At 43.3% G+C, this 11,707-nt stretch overlaps 1 protein-coding gene across 1 annotated transcript; it reads left to right on the plus strand.

Annotated features, from left to right (window-relative positions):
- Positions 1-3,100: 3,100 nt before the first annotated feature.
- LOC119960767 (G-protein coupled receptor 84-like) lies at positions 3,101-10,844 on the plus strand. The gene is made up of 2 exons (XM_038788369.1): positions 3,101-4,988; positions 10,545-10,844. Exon 1 carries the CDS (start codon positions 3,419-3,421, stop codon positions 4,547-4,549), a length of 1,131 nt encoding a protein of 376 aa, XP_038644297.1. The 5' UTR covers positions 3,101-3,418; the 3' UTR covers positions 4,550-4,988; positions 10,545-10,844.
- The last annotated feature ends 863 nt before the right edge of the window (positions 10,845-11,707 follow it).

Raw genomic sequence — 11,707 nt, forward strand, 5'->3', positions numbered from 1 at the left:
ATACACAGGGACTGTTATTCTCTATAATGTACCCTGAGACTGTTATTCTCCATAATATACACAGTGGCTGTTATTCTCTATAATATACATAGGGACTGTTATTCTCTATAATATACACAGGGACTGTTGATCACTAACATACACGGGGACTATTATTCTCCAGAATATGCACAGGGGCTGCAATGCTCTATAATATACGCACGGGCTGCTATAATGTACACAGGGACTGTTATTCTCTATAATGTACCCTGAGACTGTTATTCTCCATAATATACACAGTGGCTGTTATTCTCTATAATATACATAGGGACTGTTATTCTATATAATATACACAAGGACTGTTGATCACTAACATACACGGGGACTATTATTCTCCAGAATATGCACAGGGGCTGCAATGCTCTATAATATACGCACGGGCTGCTATAATGTACACAGGGACTGTTATTTTCTATAATATACACAGCGCTGTCACTTTATATTATACACAGGGACTGTAATGCTCTATAATGTACACAGTGACTGTTATTCTCTATAATATACACAAGGACTGTTATTCTCTACAATATACACAGGAACTTTTATTCTCTATAGTATACACAGGGACGGTAATTCTTTATAATATACGCAGACACTATTATTCTCAATAATATACACAGCTGTTATTCTCTATAATATAAGCAACGATTGTTATCCTCTATAATATACCTAGTGACTATTATTCTCTATAATATACACAGGCAGTGGTTTCTCTAAAATAATCACTGTTGCTGTTATTCTCTATAATATACACCGGGACTGTATACTCTATAATATACTCAGCGACTGTTATTCTCTATAATGTACACAGAGACAGTTATTCTCTATAATATAGACGGGTGCTGTTATTCTCTATAATATACACAGGGGCTGTTTTTCTCTATAATATACACAGGGTTTTATTCTTTATTAGATACACCTGGACTGTTATTCTCTATAATATACACAGGGGCTGTTATTCTCTATTAGATACACCGGGAATGTTATTCCTTATTATATACAAAGGGAATGTTATTCTCTATATTATACACAGCGACTGTTAGTCTCTATAATATACACCGGGGCTGCTACTCTCTATAATATACACAGGGAATGTTATTCTCTGTTAGCTACACCGGGACTGTTATTCCCTATTATATACAAAGGGACTGTTATTCTCTATATTATGCACAGCGCCTGTTAATCTCTATAATATACACAGGGACGGTTATTCACTATAATCTACACAGGGACTGTTATTCTCTATTAGATACACCGGGACTGTTATTCCCTATTATACACACAGGGACTGTTATTCTCTATAATATACATAGGGGCTGTTATTCTCTATAATATACCTAGGGACTGTTATTGTCTATAATATACACACGGAAATATATTTTCTGTTGTAAAAACAGTGACTGTGATTCACTATAATATCCACGGAGCGGTTATTCTCTATCATATACACGGCGACTGTTATTTTCTAGAATATACACTGGGGCTGTTATTCTCTTTAATATACACCGGGACTGTTATTCTCTATAATATACACCGGGTCTGTTATTCTCTATAAAAAACACAGGGGCTGTTATTCTCCATAATATACACAGAGACTGCTATTCTCTACAATATACATAGGGACTGTAATTCTCTATACCACAGGGACTGTTATTCTCTATAAAGAAAAATAAGGTCGAACACGAAAGGAAAACTAGCACAGAATATAAGGACAGATAGCAAAGGTTTTTATAATTATATAAAACTAAAAAGAGTGGCTAAAGTAAACATTGGTCCGTTAGAGGATGAGAATGGTCATTTAGTTATGGGATATGATGAAATGGCGGAGGCAATGAACAAATATTTTGTATCGGTCTTCACAGTGGGGGACACTAATAACAAGACTGCAATTGACTGAGAGAAGAAGGTAGGTGAGGACCTGGAAACAATTACTATCACGAAAGAGCATGTGTTGGGCAAGCAAATGGAGCTCAGGATAGATTTGTCTCCTGGCCCTGATGGAATGCATCCCAGGGTACTGAAAGAGATGGCTGGACTAATAGCAGATGCACTGGCGGTAATTTTCCAAAATTCGCTGAACACTGGGGCAGTCCCAGGGGATTGGAAAACAGCAAATGCAAAGCCACTGTTTAAAAAGGGAAGTAGACAAAAGATGGGGGAATTATAGACCGGTTAGCTTAACCTCTGTCGTGGGGAAGATGCTTGAGTCTATTATCAAGAAAGAAATAGGAGGGCACCTCGATAGAAATTGTCCGATTGAACACAGGGTCTGTTATTCTGTATAATATATACTGAGGCTGATATTCTCTGTAATGTACACGTGGACTGTTATTCTCTATAATATAAACAGGGACTGTTATTCTCTATAATATACACAGGGGCTGTTATTCTCTATAATATACACACATACTGTTATTCTCATAATGCACACGGGGACTGTTATTCTCTATAATATACACAGGGACTGTTATTCACTTTAATATGCACAGGGGCTGTTATTCTCCATAATATCTACGGGGACTGTTATTCTGTATAATATACACGGGTGCTGTTATTCTCTATAATATACACGGGGACTATTGTTCTCTATAATATAATCAGGGAATGTTATGCTTTGTTATATACCAGGGGTGGGAAAACTACGGCCCGCGGGCCGCATGCGGCCCGCCAAAGGACTTTATGCGGCCCACCAAGATCAAGTCATAAAACTTTTTTTTTAAATGTTTCTTTTTTTTTTAAGGTTAATGGGGGGGCTGTTGGGTTACTTACTGGTATAGGGTGGATACGTTGACTTGAGTAGGGTGATCATTGCTCGGCACAACATCGAGGGCCGAAGGGCCTGTTCTGTGTTGTACTGTTCTATGTTATATGTTCTATATGAGGCGCCCAGAATCATAACCGGGTGAAGTAATTATTTTACTTAATATACTATGCGGCCCTTTAAAATTGAGAATTTCTGAATGTGGCCCTTGCACGAAAAAGTTTGCCCACCCCTGTTATATACACAGGGACTGCTATTGCGTATCTCTCTCTCTCTATCTCTGTCTCTCCCTCTCCCTTTCTGGGTAACTTGGAGATAAAGCTCCAGAAAAGGGAAGCAGCTCTGGAACAAACCTGACGTCAGAGGAACTGTTTGCGCAAGCACTCTCGCAGCCGCACTGCTTTACAAAGAGGCTCCGAGAAACTGCCAAGCAGAGGCAGGGAAGGCTTCACAGCCACTACACTCACCAGTTCGAGACACCATCGCTGCTCATCCCCAATCTCAAGAAACTCTTTTCTTCTTCGGTTGTGGTCTTCGATTGTGATCTTCAGTTGTCGTTTTTGATTGTGATTATCAATTGTGGTCTTCGATTGCGGCCTTTCTCACACGGGGAGCTCGATGGATACCAACTCCTCCTTCAGCAACCTGACCTGCCACCCGGCTGTCGTCAACTACCGCTACTTTGGCGCCCTGTTGGGGATCCTGGTGACTGCCCTGGGGACCGTGGGCAACGTCATGACTGTGCTGGCCTTCGCCACGGACAAGGGTATCCGCACCCGCCTCAACGTGCTCATTCTCAACCTGACAGTGGCCGACCTCATCTACTGCGCCTTCCTCCAGCCGGTCACGACCGACACATACGTCCATTTCGCCTGGCGGCAGGGCGAGAACATGTGCCGGGTCTTCGGCCTGGTCCTTTTCCTGGCCAACTCCGTCTCTATCTTCAGCCTGATCCTTATCGCCGTGAGCCGTTTTGTCCTCATCTCGGACGCCCGGAGGTTTGACCGGGTCTTCTCCCGCCGCACGATGCCCTTCTTCGTGGCCCTGCCCTGGATGTTGGGGCTGGCACTCTTCGGGCCCCTCTGGAATATCTATGTCTTCGTTCCGTCCGTCTGCACCTGCAGCTTCCACCGGGAGAGGGGAAGGCCTTACACCACCATCCTCACCATTTGCATGTTTGGCTTGGGCCTGGGCTGCATCGGGATCTTCTATTTTCTCATCCATCGCAAGGTGAAGGCGGTGGATCAGGCACTGAAGGCTCATCGATTAGAGGCTGAAGAGGTCGGAAGGTTGCCCAAGGTGGCCCATGCCTCCGCCGCCGTCAGAGGGATCGCCGACGGACCCAGCATCAATTCCTTGTCCGCCGAGGCCCCCACGCGGTCGGCGGATGCCACCAGCGTGGATATCGAGGCCCCCAGCGGCGAAATGGTTCCCCAGGGCGGGGGGAGCGGGACCTCCAGCTGCCAGACCAAGAGGAGCAGCAGTGGCGAATTCCAGAAGGTCACCCGGATGTGCTTCGCAATGTTCCTCGTCTACGTGACCTGCTACTTCCCCTTCTGCTTCCTGCATCTGGTGGACGGGAAGAAGCGGGCCCCCGTTCTCGTGCACATGGTGGCCGCCAACTTCACCTGGTTGAATAGCTGCATCAACCCCATTCTCTATGCCATAATGAACCGGCAGTTCAAGGACGCCTACTGTGGTGTCTTCCGCAAGGGAGCGAAACTATTCACTCGCCCGGTGAGGCAGTAGAACGTTCGCTCCTCTCTCTCCGTTCATCCCATCCAAGTGCCAGTTACAGAGGAACAGGCAAGATACAATTCAGCCCCTCTCCTCTAGACGGTTGCATAGTAACAGGAGAAGGAAAATCAGCTCCACTACTCAAACCTGTTACCCACAAACAGGAGGGGGCCAATCAGCCGGCGCTCCTCCTAAAACGTGTTGCACAGGAATAGGAGGAGGCTATTCACTCCCACCCTCCAGCATCATGTTACCAAGTAACAGGAGGACTCCATTCAGCTTCCTCTCCTCCTCGTCGAGCTTGTTGAACATGAATAGTAAAGGCGATTTTTCGCCCCCTACGTCCACTCCTCGACGCTGGTCAGTTAGCAATTAAATTACATTTCTTACCGTCGCTCATGGGATCTTGCTGTGGGCAAATGGGCAGCCCCGTCACAGACAACCACACTTGGTAAGGACTACGCTGTCTGGCCAATCGCTTTGTGAAATCCGGAGGGAAGAGAGGGACTGACTCATACAGGGTGAGAGAGAGAGTGAGCGAGACGGACAGACAGACAGACAGAGACAGATGAAGAGAAAATGATAGGAAGAGAGAGGGAGACAGATGGAAAAGAGAGGTATAGAGAGAGGTAGAGAAAGACACAGAGAAATAGAAACAGACAGAGGCTGATAGAGACACAGAGAGACAGTGTGTGTGCCTGTGTGTGTATGAGAGTCAGAGAGAGAGAAAGAAGGAGAGAGAGAAAGACACATGGACGATAGAGACAGAGAGAAACAGTGTGTGAGAGAGAGGGGGGGAGGCTTAGAGAGAGATCGAGAGACAGAGAGAGCGAGATGGGAGACAGAGAGACAGGGCGAGGTAGCCAGAGAGAGAGAGAGAGAGAGAGAGAGGGAGAGGGAGAGAGACAGAGAAATTGACAGTGAAAGAGAGAGAGAGCGGTGGCCAGCAACAGCCAGATCCAATAATGAAAACGTGTGGATATATTCCATTTGCAATTGCAAGTGAGGAAATAATGGACAGAATTGCACTACAAGATGGACATTTATATCGTTGTGGTTCGCATATGAAAAATAATAGGGTATTAGCAAATTAACGGGGAGTTCTCTCAAATGTATCATATAACGCAATGCAGGAAGACTGGAGAATGTAATGGCAGGGAGGCATCAAGGTACGCGTGTAAATGAATCACAAAGAAATCCACTGAAGGAACAATAAATAACGAGGAACAAGAATGAACTCTCGTTCATAGATGATTCAGCAGAATGACAAAAAATATTTTCATGGGACTTGACAGAGCATGTTGAGATCACATTGAGAGTCATGCCTACACTTTGTATCTGCTTTTTAAGAAACTGCCGGCAACTGTAAACCTGTAACTTGCATTAGGAGAAGATCAGAGAAGTTTCACTGACTCCTCCGATTAAAATGTTGTCTTGTGCGAGAAAGCAGAATCAGTTGGGCCTAAAGATAATGGCCCTGAGACGAATGAAAGGTGATTGTCTAGAAGCACACACAATTCAGAGGGTGTTAGACAGGCTCGGTATTGAGAGAATGTTCACTACAAGTGCGGAAATATTTCTATTTGGCAATGGATACAATCATGATTATCCCATTTAAATGGAGTGGAGGACATTTCCCACCGAGTGTACGACATTCGATGATTTAATGCATTCAAGCCTGTGTTATACGATGTTGTATATTTTAACCATGGAATCCATAGAACCCCTTCAATGCCGAGGCGGCCATTCGGCCAATCAAGGGTGCAGCGACACCTCCGTTAGAGCATGATGCCAATGTCAACTGCCCTCCCTCTCCCCATCGCCCCACCTACGTTGCACACCTTTGAATGCAAAGGGACATTTAGCATGGACAAAACACGTAACATGCACATCTTTTGTCTCCACAATGATCTGTGATGCACGATGGAGTTAACTTGCATGGGAACAGGAAATAAAATTAAGCTCAGGCAGAAATCTGATTAGCCATTCTCTCACTGAATGGAGCACGACGCTCGAGAGGCTGAATGGCCTACTGCTGTCCAAATGTATAAAGAAATGATGATCTTGAACTTTCGGGAAAGCACTTAAAATGTAAGGAGTAAAATGCACGGAAAGTTTTCATTTCATAAACTTAGAATACGCAATTTTTTTTCCAATTAAGGGGCAATTTAGAGTGGTTAATTCACCTACCCCACACATCGTTGGGTTGTGGGGGTGAAACCAAAGGAAACACGGGGGATATGCAAACTCCACACGGACAGTGACCCAAAGCCTGGATCGAACCTGGGATTTCGGCGCCGTCAGGCTGCAGGGCTAACCCACTGCGCCACCGTGCTGCCCTAATTCATTGAATGGTTGACTTTTTCGGTAAATAAAATTAAATCCATGGCTATCATCAATATCGCACCTTCATCTTCAGGACATATCGAGAATGAAATGAGCTTTAAAAAACACAAAACGTCCATTTACTCACTGAAAAGCACATGTGTGGAATGTTTGTGGAAACTCTGAACGTTTTCCAGATTAACATGTGGCCAGCCGATGACAAATGATGTAACTGCAAGTGCCTGTGCTCAATATGGAACAGGTGGAAACATTGACTGTGGCAACAAATGCTTTGACATATATATAAAATCAATTTACTGCAACCAATTCATATTTTCCAATTATGGGGCAATTTAGCGTGGCCAATCCACCTACCCTGCACATCTTTGGGTTGGGAGGCGAAACTCACGCAAACATGAGGAGAATGTGCAAACTCCACATGGACAGTGATCCAGAGCCTGTATCGAACCTGGCACCGCGGGAGACCTCCCAGTGCGCTTCCCTAGATGTTTCGATACATAGCAACTGGTAGGGAAATTCTGATCACAATGACTTCAAAATTGCCAGCTTTAGTTTTCGCCCACTATACAGAGCCGTGACTCAGTGACGTGCACAGCTCCAGCAGACGGCATGCGGAAGTAGTTTTATTAACAACTGGCGGATGTGACCTTTACTTGAATTATTCAGGAGCAGTCTTTAGTTGTTTAATTGATAACGGCAACAATTCGCCAAATATCACACAGCGTCTTTAAGCGACCAGAAACGTGGATACAAGACTCAGAAATAAGCCAACATTGTGTATGTGGTCAGTATTAGAGACCACAGCAGTGCAAGTTAGGTGTCACAGTGGAAAAAAATGTAGTTTCAACTGGAAGATGCTTTAGTTGAAAGAAATACGAACTCGCCACGAGCAGGAAGGGCGGTGACTCAGAACCAGCAGGGTATCCCAAAATATATTCAGCAGAACATTCTGCATTGGGTTCACGTTTTGACCTCTAATTCAAATTTTAAAATCTCCTACGAGCACACGTTCATCAATGACACCCGTCGATGCCGAATACCCCAAACAATTACCTGATCCAGCTTGAAACTAGATAAGCATATGATTGGCTCTCCGAATGGAAACAGTGGTGCTGGGCCAAAGCGCCTTTCCATCTATGTTTGTACCTGATAACATGTTCACTTCACAGCGTGGACACATGCTCCGCAGTTTTGACACCACACTTGCCCATTGGTTTATTTCTGTGGCTTTGGACACTCAACCGATTGATCATCTGAGAGGCCATTCAGGTCCGACCAGAGTTTGCTGTATCCAAGCAACGCGCAGGTCCACAGATTCCGAAATTCCAATTGATGATTGTTCCACCCTTCAAATCATGTCAGAGAGTGAGCAGAGTCAGTCTGTTACCAGGCTCATTCAGATCCGAAACTCTAACTATATTTCCCTGCATAGATGCTGCTGGGCTTGCTGAACCTATCCAGAATGTTCTTTATTTATATAACATGGAGACATCACCCAAATTAAAATCGAGAATTCAGAGTAAACCTAAAGATATGAACTGTGGAATTGGGAAGGTCTTCTTTCCCAGCGATTGGACAGAATATGCAATATGTTACTTCGTGGAATAGTTGTGACTGATAAAAGTCATGCATTTTAAATGAGATTTGACCGGAAGTGAGTCTTTGATACAAAAGATTATGCGGAACTGGGAATAACGTTGGCTTAAACAAGGCGAGCGCAGGATGTGTGCTGCATCAATGACAATACAGGAGATTTTGGGCCGTATCAGGGTTAGGTTTCGGCCTCATTGTTTGTAGTAAATGCAACAATATTGAATTGATATATCAGGCGTGAAACGTTAGAAAATACATGAACTGCAAGTCCATGCATTCAGCTTCGGAATCTTTCACATGTGATCCAATGTAATATAAACCTTACACACTGAGCAGTATAAATGAGTAAATAATTTGTTTAAACCCATATCGTGAAAACATAATATGGCAAAACCTTTCATATATATTCAGCTGTCAGAAATCTGGAGGGAAAATAATTATGTTCAATATATAAGCAAGAATTTGCAAATGTAAGCGTTGTCTGGGGAAAGTTACATCAAAAGGTGTTGTATCAGCACAGAGGCCCTTCATCGAGAAAAATAAGACGTTTAACGCAAACATGATGAAAATTTCACCGGAGCCAATATTGTAGCTAAACGCATTGGAAACATATTTGTATCTGTAATCTTTGAATAATTAATAAACCTGGTAATTTAACAATTCCCTTTACATCACCACAGATGCAATCTCAATATTAAGGTGCTCCATGGCAGGCTTCCAACAAAAGGCTGACATGAGCATTAGAAATAGAAAGTATATTCGGCAACACCAGTCCTTTTTTTTCCGGAACTTAAGTGGCAGGATAGATAAGGGGAACCCATGAATGTGATGCATTTGCATTTCCAGGCAGATCTGAGTAACAACACAGGTTAATGAGTAACAACACAGTCCAACACAGGCTATTGAGCAACAATTGGGTTAATTGGGATTTGCAATGATACACTGGCATGGATCCAAAAATGTATAAAATACACAATGGAAATATAGCCAGAAATACGTGGGTGATTGTGCAGTTACGGGAGAATGGTTAAAACGGGGAAACCCTCACAACTCTGCTTGTGTTACAACTGCTCACAATCGATGCCAAGGTATTTGATCTGGCGGGGTGGCCGACGTGTTTCAATGGCAATAGTATTTTTTTCTAATTGTTCTGTCGACAAAGAACTAGGTGGGTATACCATCTGTGAAAGCGACGTAAGGAGGCATCAAGTGATTCAAGCAGGCTCAAAGACTGTAAATGAATATGACGATAGTCAATCATGTGCAAAAATGTCATGTTATCGTTAAAAAAGCAGGTAGAAGAGAAAAACCTGAGAGTATTTCAGAAGTATTGAGAGGTTGTAAAGTTTTAGAATCCGAAGGGAGTTGAATATCGTTGCTTATATATGACTACAAATTAACTTGGTTGAGCATTCAACTACGAAGACAAAATTATGCTAGCGTTCATTGCAAGACGACGATAGTACAGGAAAAAAAATATGTTGGTGTAATTGCATACAGCCATCGGAAGCCAACACCTGGACCATCGAGTACAGTTTGGGCCTCCTTACGTAAAGGAGCATAAATGTGCAAGCAAGATTTTTTAGAATGATCCCTCCGGGAGAGTGGGTGTCCTCTGACGCGCGAAATTGAGGATACTGGAGTTATTTTCTGTAGTAAGAAGTATCAGAGCACCGGGTTAAAGTCCTACAGGGTAATTTGGAATCACTAGCTTTCGGAGCACAGCTCCTTCAGACTCACCTGATGAAGTAGGTGCCCTCCGAAAGCCAGTGAATCCAAATAAACCTGTTCAGGCGGATCTGAGAAACGTTCAACACAGGTTAGTAAGCACACAAGACTACATCATGGTTTAATTATGTAGTCTAGTGTAGCGAAAAATGAGAAATGATCTCAATAAAACAGGCATTACTCTCCAGGGCGCGAAAGGGCAGATGCAGAATGCAAGTTTTCCGCAGATGGGAGGTTTACAGCCTGAGTATATCATCCCCAAATTGCAATGCGATCATTTTAGGCATAGACGAGGAAGACATACTTAACTCAATGTCTTGAAAATATATTTAATCTCCAGAATGCACTACCACAGAACGTTCTGCAGGATCAGTCATTGAACACCTTGAAGACAAATGCCGACACATTTCTCGGTTTGAAAGATTCACGGAATAACAAGATTGTGTGGGAACATTGCGGTGTTCTGCCGGGTCAGCCATTCTGCAGTTGCAAGACGGTGTAGAAGCGAGGGGCGTAGAACATTTAAAATTACATTGTTAGAGATGGAAATGGGGAGAACAATGCTGAGGACAATTGAAAGTTTAAGCTATGTTTATTATGAAATACATTTTATATCTGACCCTCTGCAGACAAATATTTGTGTTTTGCTCGTTTGCAGGAGGCGGGATGAGGAGAGTCAATTAATAAAAGTTTCCTGATCTGAACACTGAGTAAATTATCCTTCAGGGTCGCTAAGAAGTAGAAAGCAAAGCCTATGCTGCACATTATCACAAAGTGAATGAGATAGGAACAAGACTAGAAAGTGCCATAACACCTAGCAAGCATGCTGGTAGTGGTCAGTGTGACAATGGATTGTAAAATGAATGAACATCAGAGAGGAAAACTAGTTTCAACTCGAAATAGATTTATTACAAAGAAAGTCGAACTTGGCCACTGTCACTCAGTACACTGTCTCAGAACGAAATAATTTTCTCAACACATATGACGTAAACAACGTCACAACGCTTTGATTATAACTTCTCAGACAAAGTTTGTACAACAGATTTAGAGGATGCAGATTCATAAATATAAACCATCAGCCTCCTAAACCTGTTCGTGTTTGTCTGCAGACTCTTGAGTGGCTGCTGGAGATAACGTCAGTGGTGAGACTGGCGCATCTACACCTTCCTACCGCGCATGCTCCCTCGCCTGCCTCGAGCAGACGCTAAGGGGATCTGTCACCGCATTTGGCCCATGCTTCCGTCAATACTGCAGGAGCTCTGATCTGATAGGTCGGGCCGGCCTTTGCATTGACGTAAATGAGGAAAATACGCAAACACGCGCCTCATGATCAAAATCGAATTAAAATGGCTATCAAAATGTTCTTTATTTGCTTTCTGTCATTATGTATACTTTTCGAAAAAAGTATTGTGTCTTGAAGACCACAGTAGCTTTAGGACATTTGTTGTATTTAGTTCCTATTCATTCCACCAAACAAAATATTGTAATTCAGCAGCGTGCAAT

This window comes from Scyliorhinus canicula, unplaced genomic scaffold (assembly GCF_902713615.1).
Source record: "Scyliorhinus canicula unplaced genomic scaffold, sScyCan1.1, whole genome shotgun sequence".
Classification (NCBI taxonomy): domain Eukaryota; kingdom Metazoa; phylum Chordata; class Chondrichthyes; order Carcharhiniformes; family Scyliorhinidae; genus Scyliorhinus; species Scyliorhinus canicula.

Coding starts and splice junctions, on each gene's coding strand:
- LOC119960767 (XM_038788369.1), top strand. CDS start 3,419: ATGGATACCAACTCCTCCTTCAGCAACCTGACCTGCCACCCGGCTGTC.